The sequence below is a fragment of the Monodon monoceros genome, unplaced genomic scaffold (assembly GCF_005190385.1).
Source record: "Monodon monoceros isolate NGI ecotype Baffin Bay Population unplaced genomic scaffold, NGI_Narwhal_1 Super_Scaffold_4, whole genome shotgun sequence".
In the NCBI taxonomy this organism is placed as follows: Eukaryota; Metazoa; Chordata; class Mammalia; order Artiodactyla; family Monodontidae; genus Monodon; species Monodon monoceros.
Genome location: NW_021703781.1, coordinates 11,151,968 through 11,164,580, shown reverse-complemented (window position 1 = coordinate 11,164,580; position 12,613 = coordinate 11,151,968). Strand labels below are relative to the sequence as shown.

Here is a 12,613-nt window from a genome sequence, read left to right as displayed (position 1 = left end):
GAAAGGAAACCCCAAGTCTGCAGTTGTTCCCAAAGTCCACCGCCTGAATTCTGGGATGATTCATTGTCTATTCAGGTATTCCCCAGATGAAGGGTACATCAAATTGATTGTGGAAATTTAATCTGCTGCTCCTGAGGCTTCTGGAAGAGATTTCCCTTTCTCTTCTTTGTTCGCACAGCTCCCGGGGTTCAGCTTTGGATATGGCCCCTCCTCTGCGTGTAGGTCACCTGAGCGTGTCTGTTCTTCGCTCAGACAGGACGGGGTTAAAGGAGCCACTGATTAGAGGGCTCTGCCTCACTCGGGCCACGGGGACTGGGGGTGGGGTATGGATGCGGGGCGGGCCTGCGGCGGCAGAGGCCGGCGTGACGTTGCACCAGCCTGAGGTGCGCCGTGCGTTCTCCCGGGGAAGTTGTCCCTGGATCACGGGACCCTGGCAGTGGCGGGCTGCACAGGCTCCGGGGAGGGGAGGTGTGCAGAGTGACCTGTGCTCGCACACAGGCTTCTTGGTGGCGGCAGCAGCAGCCTTAGCCTCCCATGCCCGTCTCTGGGGTCCGCGCTGATAGCCGTGGCTCGTGCCCGTCTCTGAGGCTCGTTTAGGCGGTGCCCTGCCTTCTGTGGGCAGACAGGGAAGGAATCCCCTCTCCTCGTGAACCCCAAAACAATGGTCTCTTGCCTCTTCGGCAGCTCCAGACCTTTTCCCGGACTCCCTCCCGGCTAGCCGTGGCGCACTAGCCCCCTGCAGGCTGTGTTCACGCCGCCAACCCCAGTCCTCTTCCCGGCGCTCTGACCAAAGCCTGAGCCTCAGCTCCCAGCCCCGCCCGCCTCGGCGGGGGAGCAGACAAGCCCCTCGGGCTGGTGAGTGCCGGTCGGCACCGATCCTCTGTGCGGGAATCTCTCTGCTTTGCCCTCCTCACCCCTGTTCCTGGGCTCTCCTCCGCGGCTCTGAAGCTTTCCCCCGCCTCCCCCCGCCACCCCCCCATCTCCGCCTGCGAAGGGGCTTCTAGTGTGTGGAAACCGTTCCTCCTTCACAGCTCCCTCGCACTGGTGCAGGTCCCATCCCTATTCTTTTGTCTCTGTTTTTTCTTTTTCCTTTTGACCTACCCAGGTACGTGGGGAGTTTCTTGCCTTTTGGGAGGTCTGAGGTCTTCTGCCAGCGTTCAGTAGGTGTTCTGTAGGAGTTGTTCCACATGTAGATGTATTTCTGATGTATTTGTGGGGAGGAAGGTGATCTCCGTGTCTTACTCCTCCGCCATCTTGAAGGTCTCCCCTTTTTGTAGAGTCTTTAGTGTTTTCTCTGTATCATGTCATCTGCAAATAGTGACAGTTTTACTTCTTCTTTCTGAATTTAGATGACTTTCATTTCTTTTTTTTGCCTAATGGCTCTGGCCAGGACTTCCAATGCCTAAGTCAGCCTGCACTTACTGGAAGCACCTGTCCAGGAAACCTAACACACATCAATTACAATTCTCCAACTCATCTTTAGTTAGTTTCCCTTACACAAGAAGGTAGGCCCTGTTAGCCTTATAAGGAAATCCCCGTCCTGTTAGCCAATCATGCCCTGCTTCTGTGTTGCCTCTTCTAATGCTCTATAATACTCACTCTTGCCTAAATTCCCTCAGGAACAGTATTCTGTTGCTCAATAGGTACTGTATTCCCCAAGCCATGGTTTGTTTCCTGTTGAGTAAAGGACATCAAGCTAGTTACAGATTGTTTTAGTTTTGTCATTTGACCATAGTAAATTTGGGATGTTGGAACATAGTGGACAGAACTCCCAATTCGGATTTAGGAGGTTGGGATTAGAATCTGGGTTCTCTAGCTCAAGTGGAGCAGTGTGGTCCTATTTCATGCAGTTTTGAATTAAATATTGGATATAAAGTATTAAGTCTCTCAATGCAAACAATTTGAAATAGTGTAATTCTCCCTCCAGATTTATCAAGACTTGCATAATTTCAAAGCTGTTTGGATCTATTGAATTTTAAGCTGTGTTTATTTTATTGAAATATTTCCACTTTAGCTAGTGAACAGAAATACCCAATATCTTCTGTTATGGGAATGGTCTTAAAATATATAAATCTCAGTTAGATTTTGCAGGGTCTTCAGGAAGGCATCTCTTGTGTAAAAGACAATCTTTCTGTCCTAGGTAAGTCATCTATCTTGTCTTCTCTTTTTCTTTTACATCTTTATTAGAGTATAATTGCTTTAAAATGTTATGTTAGTTTCTGCTTTATAACAAAGTGAATCAGTTATACATATACATATATCCCCATATGTCCTCCCTCTTGCGTCTCCCTCCCACCCTCCCTATCCCACCCCTCTAGGTGGTCACAAAGCACCGAGCTGATCTCCCTGTGCTATGCGGCTGCTTCCCACTAGCTATCTACCTTACATTTGGTAGTGTATATATGTCCATGCCTCTCTTTCGCTTTGTCACAGCTTACCCTTCCCCCTCCCCATGTCCTCAAGTCCATTCTCTAGTAGGTCTGTGTCTTTATTCCTGTCTTACCCCTAGGTTCTTCTCTTGATTATTCTTATTCTAACTGTAGAAAACTGGGAGAGTAAAATCCACCTCCTAGTTTTAAATGAGGAAATATAGGTTAAACGTGCCTAGTTTAGTGTTGGTACAGATCAGGCACTCAGTGAATGTTATTTGGAAAGTGGACAAGATAGACAGTATAATTTGAATGTCTGTTTTCTACTAGAAATTCTTACAACTCTTAAGCAGTAAACTAGGTGATATCTCTGTATTACAGGTAAGGAAATAGGATCAGAGGAGATTCTACTTTGGGGATATGTGTGGACTTTGAACCGACGCCTGCCTTCCTACATGACTTACTTTATTCTGTGTTGAAATAGTGACTAAAGTAGGCAGAAATTATTTTAAAAATGGGACTGATAGGTCTGAAGGAATAGTGATCTACGTTCCCTGTTTCTTAAGGGGTCAGAACATTAATAATCAGATGCACATTTTTTAAAAGAAATTTAAATAATCTCTTCCAGGGCTTCCTTTCCCCCAATTATGAAATGAATGTGATAATACAAGTAGTTCTTTTAATCAGGGGTGAAAGTCTTTAAAACTCCCAATTATTCAGAAGGACTTTAAGTCACTTTCACAGACATGTGCAGGTTTAAGATAACAGGAACTTTAGGGTGATAGGATAGGGTGTATTTATAACACTTTTCCTGTTTGTTCTGAGAGCTGAAAATATGTGCTCTTCTGAAGTATGGAGATATCAGATGCATTAATCATGTAGTAATTAGAGCTCTTGGGAAGAACACGCTCTCATAAATACAAGATATTTTTATTAACAATGGAGTGATTAGTTATAAAGCCATTTAATTTAAAACTTAAGCCAGCAATCGGAGGAAATAACATTTTAAATCAATTTTAGAATAGAATGGTCATAGATAAACCTCAAGTGTGAGAAGATTGAAAAAAGTGACTGTTTTGACTCGCCGCATCTTGGAAGGAGGATTTAGAGGATGCATACGTCTTTGAGGCCCAAGGGTAATACTCTGGGCATACTAGAGCAGAGGGGCAAAAACTGGAATGAGGATGGAAAATTCGTTCTTCTGGGTCATGGATTTGTACAAATTGGAAAACTTGGAAGGGCCTGAAGCAGTGGACATGCCATTGGATTAAAACTAGATTCTCTCAAGTTCTTTATGAGCCAGCTGAATTCACTAAAATCCCAACAAGGGCAAAATACCATATTTCACCATTTCTACTTAGGGACACCTGTTTTTTTCCTTAACTCAGCTAGGGTTTTGACCCTCTGAACCTGATTAGTAGACAGCTTTGCTCTTGTCATTGTGTATACTATCCTAGCCTCTGCTCATGGATCAGAATATAACCAAAGTAACATTTGTTTTAGTATGAAATATCTTTCTTCTGAGAAATATCTTTCTTATGAAATATCTCAGATCTTAATCAGTTTGTTTGTTCCTGCATATAAGCAGAAAACCCACAAATCACTTTACTGAGGCTGGGCTTGGGACATGCAGGAGGTAAGGTTGAAGGGTAGAAGAGTATGGTTGGGAGCAGGAAAAGATGTAGGATGACTCCTCTTACAGGTGCCCCATCCAGACTATGCCTGACCAGGTGGCAGGAAGACAAACCTGGAGGAGAAGTTCTTGGTTTCTACTTCCCTTGTTCCGTTGGTCAGTTTGGACCTGCCCATTTGACAAGCACATTAACACAGAAGTAGGCAAGTTAGTATCTGCCCTCTCACACTTTAGTTTTTGTTAGAAACAGATTTTAAAGTTCTTTGGGGCAGGGATGTCTTATTTACTTTTATATAACCCTCTTAACTATCAACATCCTTGGTATGTAGTAGGTGATTGCTTTTTTTATTGGAGTATAGTTGACATTTTATGTTGTATTAGTTTCAGGTGTACAACATAGTGGTTCAACATTTGTATGTATAACACATTGATCACCATGATATGTCTACTAACCATCTTTCACCGTACAAAGTTGCCACGATATTGTTGAATATATTCCCTATGTTGTACATAACTTACCTGTGACTTATAACTGGAAGTTTATACCTCTTGAATCCCCTTCACCGATATTGCACGATCTCCCACCCACCTGTCGTCTGGTGATCGTCAGTGCTGTTCTCTGTATCCATGTGCCTTTTTCTGTTTTGTTTTGCTTGTTCATTTGTTGTTTAGATTCCATATGTAAGTGAAATCGTACAGTATTTGTCCTTCTCTGTCTGACTTATTTCACTTAGTGTAATGCCCTCTAGGTCCATCCATGTTGCTGCAAATGACAAGATTTCATTCTTTTCTTACGACTGGGTAATATTCAGTGTGTGTGTGTGTGTGTGTGTGTGTGTGTGTGTGTGTGTTTGTTTGTTTATACCATCCTTTTTATCCCTTCTTCTATCGATGGACACTTAGATTGCTTTCATATCTTGGCTATTGTAAATAATGCTGCAGTGAACATAGGGGTGCATGTATCTTTTCAAACTACTATTTTCATTTTCTCTGGATAAATACCCAGAGGTGGAATCACTGGGTCATAAGGTAGTTTTAATCTTTTGAGAAAACTCCATACTGTTTTCCATAGTGGCTGAACCAATTTACATTCCCACCAACAGTGCATGAGGGTCCTCTTTTCTCTACATCCTCACCAACATTTATTTGTTGGCTATTATCAAAAAGACATTCTGGCAGGTGTGAGATGATACGTCACTGCGGTTTTGATTTGCGTTTCCCTGATGGTTAGTGATGTTGAGCATCTTTTCCTGTGTCTGTTGGCCATCTGTATGTCTTCCTTGGAAAAATGTCTATTCAGGTCCTCTGCCCATTTCTTAATCAGATTTCTTTTTGTTACTGAGTTGTGTTGAGCTCTTTGTATATTTTGGATATTAGCCCCTAGTTGGCTACATGATTTGCAAATATCTTTTCCCATTCAGTAGACTGCCTTTTCATTTTGTTGATCATTTTCTTTACTGTACAAAAGCTTTTTAGTTTGACGTATTGCCATTTATTTATTTTTGCTTTTGTTTATAAAATCCGTGGGAATCCAGCAGTGTGTGGCCTGTAACCCTTCTTAACCTCCGTGGGTTCAAAGGATTAGATAAAAACACTGTCTTTGGGGGAAGAAAATTACTCTTTCTTAAAAGGGTTAGGTTTTAAAGGAATGGAAATTTCTGGTTTAAATTGTTTAGAAATGAGAAGGGCCATTTCTTTAGGTCTACAAGTAGGGTGGTTTCTAAATACGATGTTCAAAATAATATTATTAGTATAGAAACCTGAAACAAGCATCCCACCACAAAAATAAGTTTGATTTTGCTGAACTCACTTGGGTTAAGTCTCCAAGGATTTCCTTAACACCAGTTTCAGAATACTGAGCTTTGAGGGAATTTTTGTAAAAGGACTGTTATCATCATCGATAGCTCCCATCCACTGTGTGCCTCCAGTTGGTAAGTAGTAAAAGAGCATCTTGTTCAGCAACCTTGTGAGCTTGGAGTATTATCTCCATTTTACAGACAGGGAAACTGAGGTCCAGATAATGGATGTGATTTGCCTAAGGTCACATACCTAGTATACTTGCAAGCAGTGCTGTCTCACTTGAAAACCATTGTTTGGGGAAACTTGGCCAGTATTTGAATAGCTGTAGAATTTTTCACAAGCAACTACTATGTCTAGGGAAGTATTGGATACTAATGGAACCCTTTCACGTGGTGTGTCTTCTTGCCTGAAGCTGGAGGCTTAGAAAAATTAAAGAAAGGATCTTGGTAGTTCTAATTCATTCCTTTTCCTCAGCTCTGCTCCCACTTTCCAATTTACCCCTCTAATAGGAAGGCATTCCTATGATTTTGCTCTAGAATCTTGTGATGGCTACTTGGCAAATAGCCCCACCAAATTATTCTAGTACAATATTTTAGAAAAATGATTTCTGACATATTGAGACACCTGACATATTGGCACTTGTACTGACTTCAACCCATACCCCTAAGAGAGGAGCTTGGTCTGTATTGTCACCACAGTATACTGCACCGTCAGACCCAAGTTCACTGTATCCCATGAATATTTTGACTGCCTGACAGTAGCCACCTGGATTTTCTGAAGCTTCTCACTGAATTTGGTTTTAGTATTTCATTTATCAGGTAAAAAGGGGCTGTTTTATCCTACGGAAAATTTGTCAGAGCTTTTTGGCATTGTTCAAATACTGTAGTGGTTCAACTGCTGAACATATAAAAATCTTTCACTTTGGGTTTGTGTGTCCTTGTATTGAATACAGATTCATTTTAGTTTTGGTGTGTTTATGATACTCTCTAGAATTAGCTTCTGGAGTTTTTGTAAATTAATGAGTGGAATTTATCATGGGATAATGGGACCCACATAGTGATTTCTTTGGATTCAGTGTAGCCAATGACAGGTGTAGGAGAGTGTGTGCGCGTGTGTTTGGGGGGGGAGGGGAGGGGAGGAGAGAGTACCAAGCATACTTGGGATTTGGATTTTATAAAAATGACTTGTTCCTTGGTTTTCAGATTAACTTAAAGTTCTTTCGTATTATAGGAATAATGTATGATTATTGTATAAAAAAATATAGATGAGTACTCAAAAGAAAAAAAAATAACATCTTAAGTGTTAGTCACTGTTAAGATTTTGGTTTACTTGATGCCAGTTTGTGTGTGTGTGTGTGTGTTTGTGTACATACATGTTTGTGCAAAAATGAGCTTATGCTATAAATAGTCTAGAAATTGTATTTGCACATCTATTCATTAAATACTCTTCTCTCATAGTTTTAATATAAAAATAAATTGTAAATTTCAGGTTATTATTTTTTCTTTATTCTGAAATCTTGCAGCAACTGACTGTTAGAAAGAGGCTTTTTAAGTTTTGGATCACTCATGGGCCCCCTTGCCCACAGCCCTTGGTAGCGTGTGTGTTGCATGGCTGCTGCCCTGCCCTGCGACCCACGCCCCGCCGGAGGACACTGTGGAGCTGATGGCTGCTGACAGTTCATCTACTTTTCCTATTTTTCTTGCAGGAGACAGAGCATGTGGTACCCAGCCAGTCAGAATATCGGGGGAGAACAGGAACGCCAGCTCAGGAGAGTCCACAAAACCACACCTTCAGGTGCCAAGAAACCGTGCGAGCTCAACGAAGGTGGGCCCTTTGTTGTCAGAAGTTGCACTGGGCCTTGGGTTCCTTTCCCAGAAACGCTAACACCTGTGCTTGCTACCTCTGCACAAGAGGCAAGGCTTTCTGACTTCCGCTGGCATCCCTTGAAGTCAGAGAAGCTCCTTAAAGGGGGAGAATCATTGAGTCTAAGAGAAATGTACATAACCTACTTTCTCTGCCTGCAGTTTGAAGATAATCAGCCTTAAGGCTCAGAGAGGAGCGGAGACTCTGCCCTGAGAGAGAGGAGCGCTGATTTCATTTTGTCCTCTTTCATCCCACGCTAGAGAGGACTGGGTTTCCTTCTGTGGTAATGGTAATCGCTGATGACAGTGTAGAAGTCGGGCCAATTGCTTTTGGCATATTCTGTCATTTAGCCCTCACCCCTTCCCCGAAAAGCGGGTACTCCTAGCCCCATTTTATGGAGAAGGAGCCTGAGGCTGAGTCGTCAAGGCACTTGACTGATAACCGTACAAGTAAATAAGGCTGAGCCAGAATTTTTTTTTTTTTTTTTTGCGGTACGCGGGCCTCTCACTGTTGTGGCCTCTCCCGTTGCGGAGCACAGGCTCCGGACGCGCAGGCTGAGCGGCCATGGCTCACGGGCCCAGCCGCTCCGCGGCATGTGGGATGTTCCCGGACTGGGGCATGAACCCACGCCCCCTGCATCGGCAGGCGGACTCTCAACCATTGCGCCACCAGGGAAGCCCCCTGAGCCAGAATTTGAACCTACAAATGTCTGATTACAGCATAGCAGCCGTGGCTCCTGTGCTGATCCAGGTGGTGTCTCTAAGCCCTGAAGTGGCCCTGGGGCTGACCCCTCTGGTCTCCCAGACCTGCTAGAGATGGCCCTGGGTCAGGGCAAGAATGTGGGTGGGAGGCTGTCCGAAGCAAGGTTGGCATGGCATTCGGATGGGAGCCTGGCCTTGCAGCTGTCTATGGAAAGTCTCTTCTGGAAATAAACAGAAGAAAGAATCCAACTGCTAGTTGTGTCAGCTGTCTTTGTGGGATCTTGTGTACAGTGTAATCATAGCTCTCACTCAGTGGAAAGGGAGGGCTATGCTTCTGGCCATGACTTTTCAAAATGTTTTCTAAGGCAGCAGAGTCTAAATGAATCAACGGCAACAGACAAGATTGGCTGTGCTATGAAATTGTGCTTTTTAAAAAAAATTTATCAGAGTAGAGTTGAGTTACAATGTTGTGTTAGTTTCTGCTGTACAGCAAAGTGAACCAGTTATACATGTACATATATCCACTCCTTTTTAGCTTCTTTTCCCATATACATTACAGAGTATTGAGTAGAGTTCCCTGTGCTCTACAGTAGGTCCTAATTAGTTATCTATTTTATATGTAGTGAAATTGTGCTTTAAAATATTCAACGTACTAAATTTAGAATCAGAGAGCCCCAAAGGGTTGATGGAGACCCCAAAAGTAAGGTGATCCATTATCCAGTTGGATTCTTCAACACCTTTTCTCACCTCCTCGCTGGTTGCCATCTCTTGTCTGTTTATTCTTTCTTGACCTCAGATCGGGTAAGACTCAGCCCTGTCATTTCTCTGCTAATCGGGACACTCACCTTCCTATTGGAGGCCTTACTATAGCAAAGCTGTTTTAGGTTGATTAGAATCAATTTAGGCAGTGACCCTGTCTCCCCCACCAGACTGGTGACTGCATCTCTCAGCAAGAATAAGGCCAACTATATTCCCATGCATATTTCAGAATCATAAAAAAGACAGAAAAAAAACACAAGAAACAAGATGAAATCCTTCATGCTTGCATATGAAATGTATGGTGCCCTTTGGGCTGGATACCCCGCAGAGGCTGATAGGGGAAAATGACATTAGCAATCTACCTTCTCAAAGACGCTCGATGTTTGGTAAACTTAAAACCACTCTATTTCCCATCTGCAGTGGAGAAGGTAAGTGGTAATATTACTGTTATCAGAGGGCAAGTCGGAAATTTAATAGGATTCTGCTCTGGGGATCATTCACATATGACTAGGGAGAGCTAAGTGGATCGAATTAGAAAAGTCCTCATGAGGAAACATACAGAGCAGCAGCTCCTACACTTGGGGGTGGGGAATTATAGTTCATTCAGATTCTCAGATCTATGGCACTTTTCCTCAGAAAAAAAGAGATACACATACGCACAAAAGTTTGTGTAACATTTTAGGCTGTTCCTAGACCTCTTCTGCATGTCAGGAGAAGGAACCAAATACATGGTCACTGGGCAGCCTTCCTCATTGAGTCAGGCTTGTCTCCTCCAAAACAGATCTGGCCTGTCTTCCTCTATACTTTAGCAAACCTCCATAGGACCCCAAATACCTTGTTGTTCTCTTCTTCTTTTTCCTTTCTAGCCTCCATGTTCTACTTTGACAGGATCTAGCTTTCTGAGCTAGCAGCATTCCAGAATTGCCTGTGCACCAGAGTTGACAGTCACAGCGTCTGGTGTTAAGTTGCAGATCAGGAGTTGTGAGGCCATTACGTCTGGTATATTAGGTTGAATATTTAGATCAGGATGGTAACCTTTAAACTACAGAGTTTTTTTTTTGTCACAGCCATGGTGGCGTCACCTAGGATCACTCTAATGGAACTTAAAAAGAAAACTCTAAGTATTACAGGGATTGTGAAATTTGATGAACTGGTGAAATGAGAGCTGAGGCTAAAAACAACTTTGAGTCAGGTAGCTCACATTCCTGATAACATTGCTCTTCCATTTTAAAACCAGCAAGCAGCCAGGTGCAGGCATATTGTGTCCAATAAGATCTCGATAGAGACATGAGGACTGTAATAGAACACTCCAGACCTAAGTCTGGCTCAAAGTGAGGGAAGAAGCCAGGCTAAATCTTAGCAGGTGTAAAATGCCACCTTCTTGGGGAGGAGGGCTGGGGAGGAGCATGTTCTTATCATAATGAGCACTTTGAGAAAGGAAGGAAAGATCTTTCTACAGCAAGGAGCTGTCAAGGGGTCACATGTGGTTTGGGTGGGACTCAAAAGGGTAGTTAGTGTTCAGAGAATGAATCCATCCTTGTAGAAGTGAGGTTTTGGAGCTGCTTGTGTTGTGGGGTGGTATTGATCTTCTCACGCGTGCCAAAGAGAAATAGTTTCATACCTTCCACTCAGCATGTTGTTGAGCTCTTCCTAGGGAACGGGACGTTTATCTGTGTGTCTAAATGCGCTTTAGGGAGGTCTATTAATGTTTTTTCAAAGTTTGAGTGTCTGTATACTATATTGGTTTTCTGTTGCGACTGTAACAAATGACCACAAACCTGTGACTTAAAACGACACAAATTTATAATCCTATGCTTCCGTAGGATAGATGAGCAACATGGGTCTCTCTGGGGTAAAAGAAAGGTGTCAGCAGGCCTACGAATGGGTATATTTCCTTGTCTTTTCCAGTTTCCCGGTGCTGAGTACATTGCTTGGCTTATGGTCTTTTCCTCCATTTTCAAAGCTAGCAATGTTGCATCTCTGTTAGCATTCTTCCATATATTTCCTTCTGACCATTACCGAGTCCAGGCTCCTACTGCTTGTCTCATGAGAGGCCGGTAAATCGAGAATGAGGTTTTGGGGCAAGGAAGAGTGACTTTATTCGGAAAGCCAGCAGACTGAGAAGAAGGTGGACTCTTGTCCCAAAGAACCATCTTCCTTGAGTTAGAATTCAGGCTTCTTTTGTACTAAAAGGGGAGAAGATGTGGCTGGTTGCTGTACACTTCTTGGTGCCAGAATCCTTTGCTCTTGCAGCTGTCCACATAGGTCTGATCACAGTGTTCCCATGAACCTCCAACAAGACAAAGGTTATTCACTGTTCAGCAACGTTTAATCTCTGTATGAATGGAAAAGTGTTAAACCTTTAAAGGTCAGAGCCTTGAGAATGAGCTACCATGAATATTTCAGGCTATGGGCAACGTTTTTTTATTTTTACAAAAGTGCAGAGCCAACATGACTAAGCACAGCCAGCAGAGCACAGGGTTAGAGATAAAGGAACAGATTCAATATGGGGTCAGGTTTGTTCTTTTCTTACAACCAAGGGCAGGAAAATTGTTCTGATTTTAAGGATTCAAGTGATTAGATTGGGTCCACTCAGATAGCCCACTATAATCTCTCCATCTCAAGGTCCTTAGCTTCATCACATCAGCAGAATCCCTTTTGTCATGTAAGGTAACAAGGGGAGGGGGACAAGGAATGAGCACATAGACATCTTCGTGGGCCACATTATTCTGCCTACTACATATGTTTATTTTTCCAGGGAAAAGTCTCTAAAGCATTTATCAGAATTTCCTATGCTACCCATGATCCCCCCAAAGGTTTAGACTCACTGTCTTAATCTCTTCCTACCTCCAAGTTTGCTTGCTCTTCTGAATTCCCTCAACAGAGCCAACCTCAGATACTGACGTAGCCCACTCTGCTCTGTTTCTTTGCACCCTTCCTTCTATTTACCAGCTCCCCTCATGTTTTTATTATATTCCTTGGCAGTATAGTGCCCCACATCAGAGATCTCAAACTCAGTGTCCTGCACGTGTATCTAGTGTGGAGGTATATTTGACTGGTAGACTGTTGTAAAAATATTTTGATTCAGTGTTTAAACATTAGAGTCTTTATGGCTTTTTTACATTGTTTTGAAAAATCTGAAAATGGGATAACCCAGAATGTACATTCCTACAAGGCAGCAGATAGCTGGAGTTGAGAAGCAGCTCTCCATTTTTTCACAGCTCCTACCCAGATCTCTTTATTAATTTATGCTTTTGCCTGGCTCCTATAGGCATTTGATTTAAAATGCCTGCTTCCATCCTTTTCTTCCCTGCAACTGCGCATCCTTAGGAGCTGCCTGGAGCTAAGCCCTAATAAGGTGATGGCTGATAATACCTTAATGCCTCTTTCTCCAAGATGATGTGTTTACATTTTTTTTTAACAGCTTTATTGGAGTATAATTGCTTTACAATGGTGTGTTAGTTTCTGCTTTATAACAAAGTGAATCA

The 12,613-nt window shown here is 42.8% G+C and overlaps 1 protein-coding gene across 8 annotated transcripts in view; it reads left to right on the top strand.

The window, feature by feature from the left end:
* The window catches only part of FAM13C (family with sequence similarity 13 member C), a 136,299-nt gene that overhangs the window by 56,303 nt on the left and 67,383 nt on the right, over window positions 1–12,613 (top strand). For all 8 annotated transcript variants that reach the window (XM_029200892.1, XM_029200890.1, XM_029200888.1 and 5 more), the window contains one exon: window positions 7,508–7,626. In XM_029200892.1, the coding sequence (XP_029056725.1) occupies window positions 7,508–7,626 (119 nt within the window). The remainder of the gene's footprint in view (window positions 1–7,507; window positions 7,627–12,613) is intronic.